Here is a 19,958-nt window from a genome sequence, read left to right on the forward strand (position 1 = left end):
AAGACTCTGAGAGATCAGACACTGGAGGTTTTAACACGTGTATTTATTAATGTCAAACACTGGAATGACAACGCAAATGAGAAGAGTCTACAATAAATTCAGATGTCCGAGTCTGTTCCTCAGCTGTGTGGGGCTGCCCTGCTCCCCTCCCCAAGGTGGCGTGAAAGGCACCTCAGGCTCCCTCCTGGGAAGCGGGTGGCAGGTCTCACTGGGTTTCCTGAGAGTCGGTCTGTGCCACCAAAGCTGGGAAGACTGAGCTGTTCCTTCGACTGCTTTCCTGCCCCGTCTCCCCTCCTCTCCTGGCGCCCGGCCTCCGGTGCACCCGTCCCTCAGGCCTCCTTCACGGCTCACGTTTCTCTCCCGTTATGAGTTGATCGTCCTGGTCCTTCCGCCTCATCACTGAGCGTGTCCTTGGGTCTTTACTTCAGCACTGTCACCTGCAGTTCTTCAGGTTCCTGTCCACACTTGGCCTTCTCTCCACTGGGCCCTGCGGTTGCCAGCGCTTGCCTTTTCCTCCTGGGGTACCTGAGGAGCACTGCTCCACCTTGCTAGTGTGAGCTCTGTCACCTCAAGACTGTAATCTGTCCCCTGTTTTTCACTGGTGTCCCCGAGCCTGTGGCTCAGTGATTTCAGGGGAACTGGGTCATGCTGGGCTCTGGGCCAGCTGGAGGCCTGGCTCTGGATGTCACCCTTTCCATAGTGAAGCAGCCTGGTCAGGTTCCTGACAGTCCCACCTGCCCTGAGGGGTTGGTGCCAGCTCCAGAGCCAGGGCCTTGGGTCTGCTGGTGTCCAGCCGAGGGCCCTGGGGCCTGTGCTAGGCTGCTTCTCCAGTCCTCGCCCCACTGGGACTCACCTCACTCCTCTTTGCCTAAAAAGACGGGTTTCTCCCCGAGTCTCAGCCACCTGCACTGTCCCACAATCCGCCCCCTCGGCCCCCCAGGCCCTCCCCAGGCCTCTCCAAGGTCCTAGCCCAGAGAGGAAAGTGACCCATAAGAGTGCCACACCAAAGGCTGCCCGAGTGCTGCCTCCCTGACGCCCTGTGCGTGGACTTCTAAAGCCCACAGCCCAAGGCCATGCTCACCAGGAAAGCACCGGGTTCTGCTGGAAGTGGGCCCTGCAGGGCAAGGGGCTCTGTGTGCTTCCCCTGTGGACTTCTGGGCTTCAGCAGACCTAATGTGGATGGCTCTCTGCCTTCCCAAGGCATAGGGCTCAGGCCCCAGAGGGAGGCCAGGCCATCTCTCGGGCCCTTCCCTTGCTGTCCATCTGCCTTCCATTCCATCAGCTGCCAGTGATGAGCCCCTGCGACAGCCCACCCAGGCCCCCCAGCCCCTGGACACAGTGGTCAGACTCCTCATCCCAGTTGGACTTTTTATTCAATGCTGTCCCTGCAGTGTTCTTCCAGGGCAACTGTCCCAGGGGGTAAGCATGAAGGAGACTGAACAGGGCCTCGGGGCTGACCCACTGGCCATCGGATGCTTCTGTTGCTGGTTCCAGCACAAGACAAAGGGCCTTCCTGGGGCTGCCCCTGGTCCAGGCAGCACTGAGTCCATCACTGCCCTGCCCGGCCCTGCCCTGCCTACGCTGCTCAGCCCCAGGCTCTCCTGTCACAGGAGTCCTCCTGCGGCTCGGCTTCTGTCAGGGTGTGGGGCACGGGCCTGGATCTTTGCTGGGTCCCTCACTGGAGCCCTCAGGAGCCACTCTGGCTCTGCTCCTGCCCTTCTGGAGTGTGTAGGCCGATGGCCCCAAGCGCAGGATCTTCCCACTGCCCAGGCACTCATCCCCCTTGTAGAACACGGCAAACTGCAAAAGAGAAGCCTCAATGTGGGAGTGCGACTCGGGCCTGTGGGGCTGAAGGGCGGGAGCCCAGGGAGGGCTGCCAGGTCAGTGCTTCAGCTCTCCAGAGCAGAGCCACAGGCACGTGGCCACAGCGGACAGCAATGACGAGTGCCTGTCCAGCCGTCCTGCTGGGTGTCCCTGCAGTCCCCCCGCCCCTGCACCCGACTCACCTGCCCCAGGGCGAGGGCCCGCACAGCCTTCACAGCAGTCACCCACACGGTGCCGTCCTGATTGAGGGTCAGCACACAGGGCACTGGGTGGAGAGAGGGGCCTTGAAACCCCTCTGCCAGGGCAGGGTAGGACAGCAGTCCTCAGACATGGCAGGGCATGACAACATACCACCTGCGCGGCCCCCCTCACCCCAGGCCCCTCTATGGCAAACACAGCTCAAGGGAGTTTTGAAAGATCACATCGTCTCAACATGAGGGACTTTCCCGTCCAAGGGGCTCTGGCCCAAGTCTGACCCCAGGGACCTCAGCTCCAAGAAGCCTCCCTGGCCCCGCCCACCTAATCACCTAGCGCCATCTGGTGACGGAATCGGAAGTGGCACTCCATCATCTTATCCCGGACCAGGGCGGCAGGGGGCTCCTCTGCAATCCAGTGCACACGGCTGGTCCTCAGCAGGTCCCGGTAGAGGGCTGGGTGGTCTGTGCGGGGGGCCTGCGGAGGAGTGAAAGCTGTGACGCCTTCTAGCCCTCAGAAGACAGCCCAGAAGCCCGAAGCCCACCTCACTGGCACCTAACAGCTAAGGAGCACAGACTGGTGACAGGCAGCGGCCTGGTCCCTGGTGTCTCACTGAATCATCCATTGTGTAGTTGGGGAAGCTAAGGCACAGGAGGGAAGGGAACCTGCCATGTGGCAGGTGACAAGAGGCGGGGGCGAGACCTGAGCCCAGGTTCAGGCACTCTCCCCCCTGAAGCCCAGGCCCTGCCCTCCACCTCTATGAAGACTGGTTTTCTGTTTCCAGGGACATCGGCCAGTCATACCACTGGCCTTTCAAGGAAAGCAGGGCCTGGAGCAAGTCCAGGGCTGTGCTCACACCAGGGTCTGGCCCTGAGGCTCTCTGAGGAGTAGGCCATGCCCACACCTAGGGCAGGACCAGGAGCACCAGATCCAGGGGCTTGGGTCCTCAGCAGGTACTGGGCCACACAGGCCTCCACTCCCAGGGAATGTTCACTGCCACCCCTACCTGCCAGGCTCCCCACACACAGCTCTTCCTGGAGGGGGGTGTCTTGGCTGGCAGGTGAGGTCTCCTGGCCTCTTGAGCTGCCACCAAGAGAAGGCCCCCAGCATTCACGACAGCAAGAGCAAGTTTTCTATTAGGCAAGGGGGATGTCCTGTGCTCCTCAGGCTATTCAGCAATGTCCATGGCCTTATCCACTGGATGCCAGCAGACCTGGCCCCCACACTGAAACTGTGACAACCCAAAGCATCTCCAGACTTTGCCAATGGCCCCCATGGGGGTGGGGGATGCATGCCCCTTGAGAAACTCTGCTCTGCAGCCTGGGCAGCAAGCCAAGGCCGGGATGGCTCAAGGCCCAGCATGGCAGATAGCCTGGCTTGTCCTGGCTCAGCCACTGGTTTCTGCCCCATGAGGACTTCTGGGCTCCTACCACCGCAGCCCCGTGGCTTCCTCCTCCTCTCCACATGACCTTCGCCAGTCACTTAACTGTGTGTCCTCCTTGTTCATAAAATCAGATGAGCCCCTAAGCAGCATGCAGTGACTTGAAGAGTGACCTGCACACAGCAGGAGCCCAGTACCCACCAGGCCAGGACCCTCTGCCCGGGGCGGCCCCGGGAGGCTGCGGAGTGCAGGCGAGGCCTGTGCCCACGGCGAGCCCTACTCCTGGCCCCCCACTTACCACGAGCACGTCACCCTTGGCAGCGTCCTTCTCCACCACGTACCAGGGCTCCCTCAGGCCGCTGATCTTAGCTCTCTGGCCCAAGGTGTACAGGAACCAACCTACAGACAGGTTCTCGTGAGGCCCAGGGAGGAGGTCCTGGTGGAGGGGGCAGAACAGCTGCGGGTGGAGGCAGCAGGTGGCTCCAGGGCAACCCCAGACACGGCTGCAGTGACCAGGGCCCACTCAAAAGCCATGATCCTCCAGCCTCCAGAGCCAGTCCTAGGCTGGACACAAGGACTATGACCGTGGCAGAGACCACACCTCTCACCTGACATGAGGAGCAGGGCCAGCTCCTGTGAGATGTCTGAGGCGTGGCCCTGCCTGTTAAGCCCTGGCGCGCCTGCAGCTCTCACAGGAGGTCCAGCGTGGCCTGTGAGCGCACCACCTGCTTCAGGGCTGACCAGCTCTCTCCATATCCCACTCCACCCATCTCAGGTCCCCAGCTCTCCTGGGCCTCCTCTGGAGTGCATGCATGCAGTCAGGAGTGACCTGACGAGACCTGCCACCACACACCAGGTGCAGATTTAAGACACCAGCCTTCAGCTGCCTGCTGCGGGAGATGGCAGCTCTGTCCCTGGCAATGTCATTTCTCGGCCTCCCTGCTCAGCTGTGCCTCTCCCTCCACAGGAAGTGGGGGTTCTCCAAAGCACAATTCAGAGACTCCCCACATCAGAGCATGGCCCAGTCCTCCCAGCCAGGGCAGGACTGTGCTGGGCCAAGACTCGCCTCGGTATCCTGCCCTAGGGCACATCCCCATCAGCCCACACTGTCCATCCCTGCACCAGGACCGTGAGGACCTGTGCCCCTATGCCCAGCCCAGTGCAGGTCACAGTGGCCCTGCCCATGAATGCCAGCAAATGTGGGCAGTACCCCTGCCAGAGGACACCTTACCCTGTCCACACATCCAGCTATGATGACCAAACTCCTTCAGCAGAGTGGAGTTTCTACAGTTTCACATTTTCCTTGTTCAGTAAGAAACATACTCTACCTACAGGGACTTGATTCACAGCGGAGACTGAAGCCCCCATTAGGTGGAAGCTTTTTGTCAAATCCAAAGCTCAGGAGGAGACACCATGGTAATGTGCACACAGCCCCAGACAGACTGCCCTGGGCCACCACACTTACCTAAACCTGCCCCCAGGCCTTCTGGGACTCCCTGGGAAGGTGGAAAGGGCCAAGCCACCTTGTTCCCAGTTCCCAGAGCCAGCACGCACGCATGGCTGGAGGAGCTTAGGGAAGGAGCCAGGACTACAACTCACCTTTATGTGTTCCCAGAACTGTATTGTCCTCAATAGAAATAAATTTCCCAGGTCGAGGCTGCAAATACTGGAAGACAAACATCTCATTACTAATGGAGATCCAGGGCTGGAGCAGCCGCACAACCTATCAAAGAACACTCACCTGAAGAATGAAATGCTCAAAGTTTCTTTTACCGACGAAACAGATGCCCATGCTCTGAAACGAGAGGAGGGTGGCAGATGAGGAGTTGGCAGGAGATGAGCAGATGGCAGGAGGTCTCCTGTGCTAGGAGGGGCTGGGCCAGGAAGAGGGAGAAACCAGGGCTGCCCTGGCCTCCCAGCAAATACACTTCTGGGCCAGAGCCTGAGGGCCTCCTCCAGCGCCCTCAGACACCAGGCACACCCTGCAAGCAGAGCTTCAGGGTTTCAGGGATGTCTGTCTCAGGCCACTGGGTCTAGGTCCCCTACATGCAGACACTGCATGTGCCCAGGGCCTGCCCAGTGCTACACAACATCATGAGCTGCCCCAGGAAAGAGAACTAAGTCTAGCCCTCAGGAGACACTGGAGCGGGGCTGGAGCTAGAGGGAGGCTGGGGCCCAAGCAGAGGGAACAGGGAGGGCCAGGCAGAAGGAGGCTGCTTCCCTTGGCAAGTGGAGCCAGCATTGATGCTTTGGCTTATGTCCCTCCAGAACATGGGCCCAGGAAGGTACGGCCTGCGTCACGAGTCTTAGCAACGCCCTCCGCTCCCACCATGGAGCAATTACTGGAAACTACAACAGAGGAGCGAAGGCCAGAGGGAAGGGGTGTCCTCTCTGGGGAGGATGCCTGCTACCCGTTCCTGAGAAGACAGGCATGAGTAGTGGCTACAGCTGAAGCGCCTCTGACCCCTGAAGAGGGCAGGCTCAGCAGTACGGGGGTCTGTGGGCTCGGAAGGCTGACCCTGCAGCAACCTCGACTCACCACTGAGCCCCTGGCATAATGGCTTCACCCCATTCATGCCATCACACTGGCCCCCTCACCCAGGGCCTTTGCACAAGTTCTTCCCTCCACATGGATTTTTCTCACTAATCTCACCTGTGCTTTGCCCTGAAGTTACATGTGATTTCCCCAGGGTCCTTTCTTGACACCTCTACCCCTAGGCTAACCGGCACCCCAGAGGTCCTCGCAGGATCTCAGCCCTTTTGCCACAGATGCCCACTAGGTTTACAACAACACATCTCACAGATCTCTCTCCCTTTCTCAATTGTAAACTTGGGCAAGGCAGAAATGGAGCTGTTTGCCCGTCACCATCTCCTCAGGCTTTAGCAGCACAGGGCCTGGCACAAAAGCAGCATGAGATGTGCCAGGGTGAAAGGGCAGCTTCGTGTGCAGACGGCAGCAGGGCTCCTGCCTACTCGGAGGGCCCAGGGAGGGAGGGGAGCCGGTGCAGCCTCTGCCGCACACTGCAGCGCGCAGGCCTGCTCCCAGGGGCTCCGCCTGATGCTGGAGGCCAGGTTAGGGAACCCACAGCCACCACGTCACCCTGTGCTGCGGCCACAGTGGACGCGGTGTGTCCGAGTCAGAGGCCAACTCTCACACCTACCTCTTTCTTCTGGAGCACATGATGGAGTCTATTCTCAGCAGCTATTTTCTTTACAAAATCCTTCGTTAATCCCCCTAAAGGGAAGATGGTTCTTCTCAGGGCATCCTGGGAAACCTGGCTGAGAAAGAAGGTCTGGTCTTTAAAGCTGTCAGCTGCTTGGAGAAGTTTTACCGCTGCCAAGAGTAAAGAACAAAAGATGTTGCAGGAATGAAAATGACGATACTTTGCCTTTAGTCCTATCTTTCTGCTCACTTGTCCCTGGGCGGTGGGAGCAGAAGCCGACCCCACAGCAGACCACTGGGGGAGCTGCCAGCGGGGCCCATGTGGGGAGGACTCTTGCCTCTTATTTATCTACCGTAAGAAAACACAGGGCAAGCAGGTTTTATATGATGGGACATTTATTCCAGTTCACAATTTAGACTGTAGAGTTCCAAAGAAAAAACAGCTTGTGAAAACCACAAAGTGAAAAGGGGAAAACACAAGCCCCAAATAAGTTCAGCCAGGAGCAGGCATCTGGGCAGGAGAACAGCAGGTTGGCTTCCCGCCCTGGTGCCTGGTGGGACAGCGCAGGGCACTCCTGGGCCACACCCGCTTCCTGCTCAAGGGCCCTGTCTGGAGGCCATACTGACCTCACAGTTGCTGTGTTGTTTCCCAAACATGCTCCATTTCACCGTAAGGAACAGGCTAGCACTTCAGCAGCTATGCAAAGGCATGAGTGACCCTGGCCCTCCAGTAGGGGAGCTGCCGACTGCCCATCCCACCCAGGGACCCAACCCATGGAACTCATCAGAACAATGACCTCACTCTCCTTTCACCCTCTCACCTCTGGGGCTCAGCAACACCCCAGGTTATAGGCAGAGCTTGCCATACACACGATAGGCTTCAGCAACACTGTAGGCTTTATTTATTTATTTGTTTGTTTGTTTATTTATTTATTTATTCGGGGGGGGGGGACTGGGGATTGACCCCAGGGGCACTTAACCACTGAGCCACATCCCCAGCCCTTTTTATTTTAAGACAGGGTCTTACTAAGTTGCTAAGGCTTTGGTAAGTTGCAGAGGCTGGCTTTGAACTCGCAATCCTCCTGCCTCAGCCTCCCAAGCAGCTGGGATGACAGATACACACTTCCCAAACCATGCAGGCTTTATGTCAGCACAGTGGTGTGGGCAGTGTGGCATCTGTGTGGCTCACATTTCCACCCGCCAATCACACATTAGCCTGCGGTAGAATCGTCCCCATTTAACAGTTGAGGAAACCAATGTCCAGAAAACTGAAGCTTCTGCTTCTGTCCCAGAGTGACACAGTGGAGAAGGCAGAGCCAGAAATAGCCCGTCTCCTGACCTCTGTCCCCACTGTGAGCACCAAATACCACAACCAGCCCAAACAAAACCTGCCCCACTGCCAGACGGGAGCAGATTCATTTCTCAATTTCTTATTGTTTCAAAACGAAATTCTGTCAAATACTTTGAGTGCAAAGACCTCCAATTACTGGGAGGAATTAAGATTTTCTTAGTTCTGAGTTACTTTAAACTAAACTAAACACCTGTGCTTTTATAGGAAGGAAGCTGGCAACCCCATGGCTCCTGCAGAGGAGCAGGATGGGAGCAGCTGGGCTCGCACTGCATGCACAGGAGGAACAGGCCAGCCCAGCGCTGTGGCCAGGGCTCTCACCTGCCTCCATCTGCCACTCCCTAGGACCGGGGCCAGGCCAGGACCACTAAACAAGAGAACTAAAGTCTTGGCAAGCCTCACACACAATGAAAACAGACTTGGCAGCATTACTGGGCAGACCCAATAGCGTACCGACGCTCTTGGCAGAGCTCTAAAGTGAGCACGGCCTGGACGAGGGCCAGGGACTCTCTAGGGGACATGCAGGCCTGTGTGTTCAGCTCGGGAAATGACCCAGCTGTGGGTCCCAGGAATCCACAGATGTCGAGTCCCACTGGGAGCTCCCAGTCAGCAGGCTGTGCCTCCGTCACGCGCTCCGGGGTTGGGGCTTTCGAGGTGAGCGTGCCCAGAAGTGGGAATCCAGTAGGTAAGAACCAGGGTGCCAAGGGGACAGAGGCCCCACAGGTGGACACAGCTGCTGAGGTAACACAGAGGCCTCCCATCCCTCCCAACAAAGGCCCAGGCTTTCCCATCGGGGCAGGGGTAGCAAGGCTGCCGAGTACCTCTGCTTCGAGAAAGGAAGGAAGATAAACAGGTCGGACAGCCCCTGCAGCAGGCTCTGGCGCCCAAGACACAGCACACAGGACTGCTGCTGGTCACTGCTGCTGTCAAAACGGGCTCCGTGGCTGGCACAGCAGACGGGACAGGGATGAGTGAGCAGACTCTGCACCTGGTGTGCCCAGTCAATGACTTGACCACGCCTCAGATTCCTCATAAAGGAAAAGAGGTGTACCTCATCAGACTGCGAGGAGGCGCAAAGTAGAAAGTGTTCCTTCTTCCCGAGGTCCCCAATCCCCATGCAGGGGGTGGTGGAAACCAAAGCTGAACTAAGAGACAGCCAGGTGCCTGGGGGTAGGCTGCTGGCTGTTGGACATGGAGAAATGCTGACCTCCAACCACTGCCCGCAGTCCAAAGTCCTTGTGGAAGCGAGCCCAAGCCCCGTGTTTTACTTGACAGTGAGATGAACTCCCCTTTTCTAACATAAATGAACGCACGGCACGACAAGACAGAGGCTTCCTGCTCTGTCTGGCTCCTGACTTTCCCCAAAAGTGAAACTTTTTTCCCTGACATTTATAAACCACTCTGAACACACATTGTGCACAGGCTCAAGCTGGCCCCAGACCTGCCCGAGGTGCCTGCTCCCTGAACTTGGGTCACACCCAGTCTTGAGCTGCAAACCCTGATACAAAGAAAGCTTCAGTTGGTTAAAACGAAGCACCTCATGACTAAAGTCAAATGTTTCCCCCGCTGAGCTCTAGAATATGAAAATGACCCACATACAATGTCTAGAATTGGATGCTAAGTTTCTAATTTAATTCCCCCAGGCCTTGCTCTGCCACCTGTTTGGGATATCTCTTACTGGCCCCTGGGGAAGTGACCCTGTTGGCAACTACACCTTTTCAAATGTGAACCCAAAACCAACCAGTTAATTTAGAGCGCAGAGAGAGCCAGATGGCGGCATGCTCAGATCCAACTCCTGACATTCTTCAAAATATTTTACTTTTTTCACAAAGAATTAAGTTCTGGCCTGGGCACATGAACTTACGATTTCTAACTTCAAATCGATTTCTGAAAAGCCCTTCTGGCCTCTTAATATGCTTCTGCTGAAAGACTTCTTCATCCTCCAGTGAAGTTCTTGCGTAGTGGCCTGTGGCAACAGCATCTGCTCCTGGGAAGTTTTAAAAACACAAAGAAGTGGGCTGGAGCTGGGGCTCAGTGGTGGAGCACTCACCTAGCATGTGGGAGGCACTGGTTCCATCCTCAGCACCACATAAAAATAAATACAATAAAAATAACTGTATTTAAAAAAAATAAAACCACAAGGATGTGTTTTCAAACACGTGAGACTCAACATGAGACTCCAATTCACTGGCCTCGGTCAACATGAGCCAAGGTAATGAAAGAAGCACAAAGACCCACAGTCCTATGCGGCGGCCTGCGGGGACTGGGCCAAGTGGGCTGCTGATCAGCCTTGCCACACACTGATAAAATGTCTTCAGGAGCCTTTCAAAAGTGTCGAGTCATTCATCCTAGTTTAAGGAAATAATCCCACATACACAGATTTAAACTCAGAAAGTTCATTTCAGCTGCATGGTGACACACCTGTGACCCCAGCTACTCAGGAAGCTGTGGAAGGACTGCAAGTTCAAGGCCAGTCTCAGCAACTTAGTGACCCTGTCTCAATTAAAAATCTAAAACAGGGCTGGGGGTGTAGCTCATAGTAAAGTGCATCAGTTTCGATCTATAGCACCTCAAAAAACAATCCCCCCGAAAATAACACCTCATTTCAATTCCTTAAAAAGTGTTCAGCACCAGGAGGATGATGCCTCAGCTGTAGTGCAGTGGCACTTACAGATGGAGACAAAGAGAATGCCCACGACACTGTGAAACAGAAAGGTATATGATACTACAACCTGTAATTTCTGAAGAACAGAAAAAGATGAAGCACCACAGGTTTGCTCCCTTCACTGTGGGAGTGAAGTCTGGATAGCACTTCCCCTCTTTCTTCAGTCATCTTAAATTTTCTTTAATAAACATAAGTAATTATTGTCACTGCGATGGACCGTACAACATATTCAATTTCTCCTGTCTACATAATGCAAAAAAGTCAACAGAAACTACCAAAGTAGACTTTAGTGCTGACCCTTTCACTGTGTGGAAATTCTAACTCTTCAGTATCGCGAGGCTTCATGCCAGGGGGTGCAGTGAACCTGATTCCACCCTGAGCAGCCAGAACACTCCGTGCTAAGCTCAAGGTGACTCAGGAGGCTGAGAGCTGCCTGATGCACATGAACTACTGGGAATGGACCTTTAGGAGCACACATTACATCTTGACTTCATCTTCCAACAGAGAAAAACCCACTTGGTAAAATAAATAAATTAAATTTTTAAAATTTAAAAATAAATAAAAATTTTAAAAAATAAAAAAATTTTAAAAATTAAATAAATAAATAAATAAATAAAAATAAAAATAAAAACCCACTTGGAATCTTGCATCCTTCAAGAAGAACCACTTATGCAGCCAAGACCCACAGGGTTCTTCTGGGAGAAGCCCTAACGTGTCAGAAGGCTTCTCGTGTTTCTTTCCCGTTATGCTGTCTGTGCAGTTAATTCAGACATGGAAGTGGGCACTGAAGGAGCTCCTTCCAAAGTAAGCCAAGCAACACACACAGGGCTCTAGAGCACTCTGCCCAGGGAGCTCGCATCCCAGAGGCCAACACTCCTGTCTGGCTCGCCGTCACACCTGCTCCCAGAGAAACCTCTCTCTGTGAATGCCAGCCCTGCTCTCTGAATGCCACACAAGGAATACAATCCTCAATCCTCATGAGCATCCACTTGACCACTGCTGTGGTGACCTGAGTGATCTCAAGAGTTCATCAGAGGACATTTCCACACACACAGGGAATGAAAATCAGCCCACACTCTATCAGCATGTCATTTTTCCTAGATAGCAGGTGGGACCTGACCAGGGCAGACTGTGGAGGCCTCTTCTCCCTGCCCCACCAGCTCAGTCTACACTGGCTTGGACAACAGACTCTGTTGTGTTCGTCAACTGGAAGCAACTAAGACCTAGGATCTTCTGCATGCGAGTGGTGACCAAGCCAGCTCTTCCCCGCCTGGTGCCAGGACTGCATGCGAGTGGTGACCAAGCCAGCTCTTCCCCGCCTGGTGCCAGGACTGCATGCGAGTGGTGACCAAGCCAGCTCTTCCCCGCCTGGTGCCAGGACTGCATGCGAGTGGTGACCAAGCCAGCTCTTCCCCGCCTGGTGCCAGGACTGCTCACTGAGCCTTGTCAACAAACTGCACCCACATCCACCGTGTGCCATGCTTTTGGTGAGTCCGGCCTTCATATTTAGGACTTCTTGGTTTCTTTCTTTGCTGCCTTTTCTTTTAACTCCTAATGTGGCAAGTCAACTTTTCATTACCATCGACTCAGCCTTAGGTCACTGACACCTTGCATCTGAGTGCTACTTGATCCTTATCCATGTCACTGCTAAAAGTGCTAATGCTACTGAACAGGGGCAGATTACCCCTGCCCTGTTTCGAGGCCATGCAGGCAGGCAGGCAAGCGTCAGTGAGGCAGAGCAGACTGAGAACTGCAGAAGATCATGATGGTGACCCTAAGGAAGAGGACAGGAACAGGTAGCTACCAAAAGGACTTCTAAGTGATTCAGCACTAAGAAGTCCCAACAAATGGGACAGGTGTCAAATACACAGACAGAATCAAGAAGGGGAGATTCAGGAACAGAGAGAATCTGCAGATTCAATGCGCAGGGTAGTCATCAGCTGGCAGCAGGAGTGGGCTTCCAGCACAGATTGGTAAGATGGCTTCAAACCCATAGAAGAACAGGGACCGAGGACCAGAGTCAGGCAGAACACGGGCCCATCCTCAGGAAAAAGCACAGCCTCCCTTTTGGAAGCTAGAGCAAAGGTCTCAGTAGGACTATGGAGAGGGATGACTAAACCCAAGTTTAGAAGCTCCCCCTAAGTACACTCACATCTACAACCAGAGCTGCCTTGAGCAGAACTGAGCTTCAGGTGGGGTGCATGGCCCTAGGTAGGAGGAGACACTGCAACAGGGAGCCATGTAGGATCAGGGCCTGTAAGTTCTGCAGGCCACCTAGTCACAGCTCAGCTGGACCTAGAGACAACTTCATTGGAAAGGCTGGGTATCCTCTATGGGTGGTACTCTCTGCACTGCTTTGGATCCTGGTTCAAGGAGTCTTCCCTGTGCCAGCATGGTGCAACGGCACACAGGCCCCAGGGCACTAGGCCTGGTACTCTCTTGTGCTCTTCTTTCTGGGCCAACCTTTTTTTTTAATAGCTTTGTCGTCTTCGGCATCTTTCCAAGGTTCAAAGCCTCTGGACACACGTACAGGTTCACCTACTGGCATTTTTCACAGCCTTTTCTTTCTGATGATACCTCATCAAGGTGGCTGATGATCCACTATCATCAATTATGACTTACAAGAATCTCCTCCTCCCCTGAGGCACTGTCACCTTCCAGCCCTTTGGCCAGGAACCAAATACATCTTTCCTTGGGATGTCGGCAACCTGTCCTCATGTGTGAGTGGCCATGGGAAATACCCTGTCCTCCCATCATGTGCACCTCACCAGAAACCTCCTTCTCACTCAGTGAAATACAGCACAGCTTCAGTTTCCCTGCTTCTTTTCCTCCTAGAAAATGAAACTGCTCATAGGTTTTGGCTTCTGTCTTAGCTCTGAAAAATCTTTCTTTTTTTTTTTCTTCAAACCAGGGATTGAATCCAGGGGCCTTCAACCACTGAGCCACATCCCCAGCCCTTTTTCATATTTTATTTAGAGACAGGGCCTCGCTAAATTGCTGAGGCTCGCTTTGAACTCACAAACCTCCTGTCTCAGCCTCCCGAGCTGCTGGATTACAGGCATGTACCACTGAGCCTGGCTTAGCTATGAAAATCTTACAACAAATGGAAAAATCCCATATTTCTTACCAAGATTATCCACAGCATAACGGAAAAAGCAGCTGAACTTGATATGCTTGTTGCAGACTATGTCAGGGTTAGGAGTCCTTCCTCTTTCATACTCATTCAAAAAATCACTGGAATAAAAGAAAAGCACTTCAGCTCTAAGAGCAAAATAATTCTTAAAAACAAAACAAAACAAAACAGCAGAGTCAGTAATTTAGTGTGGACTTTGTCCTTTCCCTACCCACACAGGAACTTTCTTCAACAGGGAGCTTTGGTACCAAAACACTTCCTGTGTTTTCATCCAACGTTTGTTCAGAGCCCCTGCACTTGCCATCTGATGCTGTGATGACTGACAAGCCTAGATGAAGAACAGGTGTGTCCCTGCTGCTGTGGCTCAGGTGCCACCTGCCTCCTGCAGAGCCAGGGATGGGGAGACAAGGCGCTGCACTCCTGCTCTCCAGGACTCCTCCAACACAGGACATGTGAGTCACAGCAGGAATGAGATCTTGAGAGTTACAGAACTCGATGCTCGATTCTGCAATCCCAGGCTGGGGACCCAAGTCACTGGACAAATATGCCACGGAAACCTTTCAGAGGACTAGGAAACTCCTGGGTGCTGAAGCGCATCCAGTTGTCCTAATCTGGTGAATTTCCATCCTAACAGACTGCCCAGGCATCACCCACCAGACATGGAAAGAATGCCAGTCTCAGAAGTCACTCCATGCCTATTTCAGAAGTTTATAATAGGGTATATTTTTAGTATGTGTGATAATTTCCTCATTTAACCTAATAGGCTTAAAAAATGATACTTACCAAAAAGGATGCATTATGAAGACAGAGTGACCTGCATGGGATCACAGGTCACCTGTGCATCACCAACAGCAGCAGTCAAGGTCTAACTTTTCTACCTGCCCCCTCAGTGTTAAAAAACTGATCTGGTTCCAGATTTGCGATAATACTTGATATTATTACACTCTTTCTACTGTTTCTAATCGTTGAAAGTTGTGAAGAAGTTCATTAAATTGTAAATTACCCAGATGCATGTCTCTCTGTATGTTCACAAACCCAATAAACTTCCTATTTCACAGACACTGAGTTTAAATGTTGAAAAAGTTTAACATTTGACCATTTCCTGACAGAGGAGGGAGGCACATCAGGGACACTAACAAAAGCAATGGAGGGAGGCGGCTCTTCCATGGGAAAAAGACCTCACCCCTGTGCGGCCAGAAGGAGAAGGGGATTAAAGAACGACTTACTTAGACCCTTCCAGGCCAAGTGGGTCTTTGAACCAAAGAAATCAGAAGAAATTACTAAGCTTGAGAGTGTTTTCAGAACAAAGCTCAGCGAGCACAGTTTTGGCTACCCCAGAGCAGCGAGGCAGAGGGCAGCCTGGCCACTGCTGGAGGGGAGCTCAGAGGTGGGTGCACAGATACTCTCAGGGGGCCATGTCAGTCCCTAGTGAGCAGCACCCTAGGGTCAGTGAGGCACCTGGAGATACAGAGGTGCACACTGGCCTGGACAGCGGGGCTTCAATCCCAGCTCTGCTCTCAATCTGCTGCAGCACCCACTACGCCTGTCTGGCCTGTTAGAGGTCAGCTAGCCTGCAAAACCACATGTAGATGCTGTGAAATGCAGCACAGCAGGAAGAAGTTCAGACTCACCTGGGCTTCTTGCCCAGGACCCCAAGGACTCAGGAACTCCAGTCAGTGTCCAGCCCATGTGGACTTGATCTGAACCCAGCACTGGCTCCTCCTCCCTCTGGCCTCCTCCAGGCACCATTCATCACACTGCTTCCCAAAGACCCTAAGAACCCCTTGATCAGAACCAACCCAGGTTCCAGTTGTTTAGCAAGTGCCCAGTGCTGTGCTGGCCTGCATCTGCTGTCCAGCAGACTTGTCCTATGGGCTCTGAGCAGCCAGCCTTCACTTTCCTCTCCCACATCATGTGTGGGAGATTTTAGGGGCAGTAATTCCTTAGCTGCTCTGCCTCTGGTCTTCCATAATTTATCCTAGACTTGGCTGTGTACTCGCCGAACAATGAAAATGTACTGTGCTAGAACTTTGTATATAATCTCACTTAATACCCCTTGGAGGTATTAGCATTGTCCTTATTTTAACATGGGAAAACTGAGGCTTAGAACAATCAAGTAAATTGCCCAAGCGGCAGAATCAAGACTGAAGCCCACTCAGGCAAGGGCAACCCACACTGTACATGTGGCCTGTCTCGGATGCCACTGATGGCTACCTGGCACTGAGCATCATCAGACTTCACCACAGACTAGCCACCAGGAGAAGCCAAACGTGCAATGCTCCTGAGCCAAGCTGGGCCTCCTCTGTCCCTTCACTGCTGCTTTGGTGCCCACATGGTGTCTTCTCTACTTGGTTGTTTTCAAGCCTCCTCCACAATGCCTTCCTGACCCACTCCACACAGCAGACTTCCCTCCTCCCAACCTGGGCACTTTCCGACATGCCACTCCTCACTAAGGACAACATCTCCCAAATGGATTGCAAAGTACCCACAACAAGGCCTGGTATACAACGTTCCCAGAGGTAGCACAGTCCTGAGGATGCAGTAAGCAATCACCGATGGGACTGTATTAGATGTTATAAAGTTTCTGCCTTTTCTTTCCTATTTCCAAAAGGCACAGGGCAGTCTGTCACATGACTCTTCTCTGAGCCTTCCAACTACTGGGCTGTCAGGACACATGACAGCACCTTCCAGGACGAGCTCAGCCTTCCCCTCATCCCAACTCAGCAGCAGAAACATGTCAAGGTTCACACAGGCTTTAAAGAGACTTCTGGCAGGTGGCAAAATAAGAAGAACAAGAGCAGCAGGGGTTCAGAGGTCCCCAAGGCCAACTGAGGGCTCCCGCAGTCTGCAGCATCATGGCTAACATGGGTCCTACACTGCACACCCTTGTGTCTGGCCGACAGTGGCAGAGGATCCACAGGGACTGGGAAGGGACTGGGAAGACTCCTGTGTGCTACATGCTGAACTCACCTGAACACTTCATTCCAATACTCCTTCACATAGGACACCTGGTGGAAAGGGATGTCTAAGACCTGGCAGACCCTGTAAGCATCCTCGCAGTCCCGGTCAGCAGCACACACGCCATGTTCATCCAGTGAGTCCCAGTTCTTCATGAACACCCCTGTCACCTGGTAACCTGGGCGAGGGAAGAAGGTCACTTGGAGAATGTACAGATCAACCTTGGATAAAAAAGCTCCCAGCACAATGTGGCCCGAGCTGGCTGAGCTTCCCATGAGGACTTGGGTTTACTCCAACGCTCACTCACTTTGTAAAAGCCCCTCGTCACAACACATTAGGGACTGAGATTGGCTGCCCGAGTGCCCAGGTGCTCAAGATGGGATTTTCTCTTTATCTTTGTCTCCACCCATGTAGAGGCATAGCACCTAGCTCATAGGAGGGACTTAGCAAATTTGTGCTCAAGGATCCAAAGGTCATGTGGCACTCAAATTTTTCACTGCAAATATAAACTGCCATTCAGTTATTGGAAAAGTAAGCTCATTTCAAAAGTTATTTCCAGCTACTAAGTAAGGCTTAAATTCTAAGTTACCAGATATAAAGACAAGTAAAATTTTGGATATTTTATGCATCCAAAAATTATGCCTTTATATAAGGCATAGCTTAATGATAGAATTCATGCTTAGCATGCATGAGGCCTGAATTCAATCCCCAGCACCAAAAACTAAACTAAACTAAATAAATAACCTGGGCATTTTATTATAAGGATTTTACTACCTATATACCTTATGCCAAATATCAGAAAGGTTGACATTAGCCTCACACCATCTTAGTAACTATCCAGCTGCCTGCCCTGTATTGAGCAATGCTTCTTTTGAAAGGCTGAATATAAGGAAAGACAGGGTATTTGTGTTAAAAAAGGCTTAAGATAGTATCCCTGTTTTAGCTTTTTCTTTGCTGTAACCAAAAGACTTAACAAGAACAATTGATGGAGGAAAACTTTAATTGAGGGCTCATGGTTTCAGAGATCTCAGTCCATAGATGGTTGACTCCATTGCTCTGGGCTAAAGGTGAGGCAGAACATCATGGCAGAGGGTGCAGTTGGGGACATGGCCACCAAGAAGCAGAGAGGCTCTCCTCACCATGGACAAAATATAAACCCCAAAGGCATGCGCCCAATGACCACCTCCTCCAGCCACACCCCACCTGCCTGCTATAAGAGCTTAATGCACTAATTAGGTTAAGGCTCTCATAACCCAATCACTTCATCTCTAATCTTCTTTCCATTGTTTCACACATGGGGACACTTTTGGGGACACTCATATCTAAAATCTAACCTCCCAAACCAGGGGTCTGTTGACACATCCTTGCCAAAGTGAAAATGCACGCCCACAAGGCCCTCACTCTGCATCAGAAGCATGATACACCTTCCATCACAGAATTTGCCACCCTGGACCCAGCTGTTAGTTCCCTTGCCACTCACCAAAACAGGGAGCTCAAGGAAGGGACTGCCTAGTTCACGCCTGTGTCCCCGGCTCTTGTACAGTGCCTGGCACATAATGGGAGCTGAAAAGGATGAATAAACTACACGGAGCTTTAAACTCCACTCCACCTGTGGCCTCATCTGCCTCCTCGGCCCACTCACATTGGAGGATGGGCCCCCCTGACTTTCCAGGGCACACACAACAGGATAAACACTGAAAATCCTCAATGCCAAAATGAGAGGACCATAGTTTTTCTCAACATCCACCAGCCCCCTCCACGCAGGAAAATCCAAGGCTAGAAGATGCAGATGCCCGGTCTAGACACAGAGGGTTCATCTTTTTGAAGTAGTTGGATCTGGGCAATCACCCCAGTTTTCCACATCCGCTCAAACACCTAGTCCTGCTCCTCCTTGGAAACCCTCAAGAGCTCTGAATTGCCTCCTCAACTTGGCCTAACGTCCCCAGTAAGTGTAACAACTTCCATGATCTTCCAAGATCAGGGCTCAACGCTCCCGCCCTCCTCTGGCCAGACCAAGCCAGCACTTTGCCGATCTGTGCTTCTGAGGGGCAGCTAAGTGCCCAGGCCTGCAGTTCTCTGCGGAGAGAAAAGCCACTCCTCTTCCCTCTGAGTTCAATGGTCCACCCGTAAGGCGCCTGCCTAGGTTCCCGTGAAGTGCCAGCCTTCCCTGCAGCGCGGCTGCTGACCTCCAGGACCTCGCATGTGCTGGGCTGTCCCAGTCCCCCGGGTTCCACCGTCCAGGAGCTTCGCACGCACCTCCGCATTCCAGGTGCCGGCGCCGGAGGGGCTCGCAGCGAGCCGCGCCGGCGCGTCCGAGCAAGGCCTCGAGCTGGGGGCGGCCATCCCAGCCCCGCCGAGGACCCCCAGCACCTGCCCGGCTCGCGCGGAGGCCGGGAGAGGACGCAGGCGCGTCCGGCCGGGTGGACGCCGCACCAGGCCTCCAGAGCGGCCGCCGTCCGCCGCCCGCCGCCGACCCGCGCTGGCTTGCTGACCCGAGGCGACCCCGTCCCGCTGTCCCGGGCGTCCCCGGGCGTCCCCGGCCGCAGGGCGCACGGCGGCCTCACCTCTCCGCCTCAGCAGCAGCGCGGCCACTGCGCTGTCCACGCCGCCGGACAGGGCGCACACGACGTGCCGCGCCGCCAGCATCAGCCCGTCACCCAACTGCCGCCCGCTGCCCGGGCAGCCGCCGCGCCGGAAGCCGCCACAGGCCACTGCGTTGGCGTTGGCGTTCGCGGCCCGCCCGGAAACGCGCGCTCTGCGCCTGGCGTTCCGCCCTTCCGCGGCTCCGCGCCGGGCGTCTTGGTGCGCCGCACTGACCCTGAGGACCTGGAGTTCGTTGCGAGCGGCGCGGTCCTCGGGAGGCGCTCGCGCTGCCTCGTGGGCGCCCGCAAGCCAGGAAGGAGGCCATGGACGGGGCCAGGCGAGCTAGTGAGCCCTTGCAGGTGGAGGGAACCTGCAGTCCTTCCCGTGGAACCGCGCAGGTGAAAGGGTGGATCGTCCTCTGCAGTCGCAGCCGCCTGCGGGGGCACGCGGTGCTGGGGCTTCCAGGAGCTGCCCCGCGGAGCTCCAATGCCCATGGCACGGCGCTCAGCTGGGATCGGGTTTGACGTCAGAGGCTACTCCTGACACAGCGACTCCGCTTTTCCAGCCTCAGTCCACATTGACACTTCACACGGAGGCCAAGAACACACAGATACTACGCGGACAACTCAGGGTAAAGAAGGCTTCTCAGAATGCCTTAGAATGTCAGGTACTGTGATTTTATTTTCTAAGAATTGCTAGTGTAAACCG

General features: G+C 53.8%; 1 protein-coding gene across 2 annotated transcripts; it reads right to left on the reverse strand.

Moving 5' to 3' along the window:
- Positions 1–525: 525 nt before the first annotated feature.
- Trmu (tRNA mitochondrial 2-thiouridylase) lies at positions 526–19,408 on the reverse strand. 2 transcript variants are annotated; one of them, XM_026394378.2, is made up of 11 exons: positions 19,232–19,408; positions 16,680–16,845; positions 13,704–13,810; positions 9,776–9,898; positions 6,562–6,734; positions 5,142–5,195; positions 5,000–5,066; positions 3,699–3,799; positions 2,352–2,496; positions 2,007–2,089; positions 526–1,800 (listed from the first exon to the last, which is right to left on the reverse strand). In XM_026394378.2, exons 1-11 carry the CDS (start codon positions 19,311–19,313, stop codon positions 1,636–1,638), a joined length of 1,266 nt encoding a protein of 421 aa, XP_026250163.1. In that variant the 5' UTR covers positions 19,314–19,408; the 3' UTR covers positions 526–1,635. The 2 variants fall into 2 exon arrangements, with proteins under 2 accessions (XP_026250163.1, XP_026250165.1); XM_026394380.2 differs by lacking the exons at positions 16,680–16,845; positions 19,232–19,408 and having other exon boundaries at positions 6,562–6,675; positions 13,704–13,804.
- Positions 19,409–19,958: the final 550 nt, after the last annotated feature.

Source organism: Urocitellus parryii, chromosome 5 (assembly GCF_045843805.1).
Source record: "Urocitellus parryii isolate mUroPar1 chromosome 5, mUroPar1.hap1, whole genome shotgun sequence".
Lineage (NCBI taxonomy): Eukaryota > Metazoa > Chordata > Mammalia > Rodentia > Sciuridae > Urocitellus > Urocitellus parryii.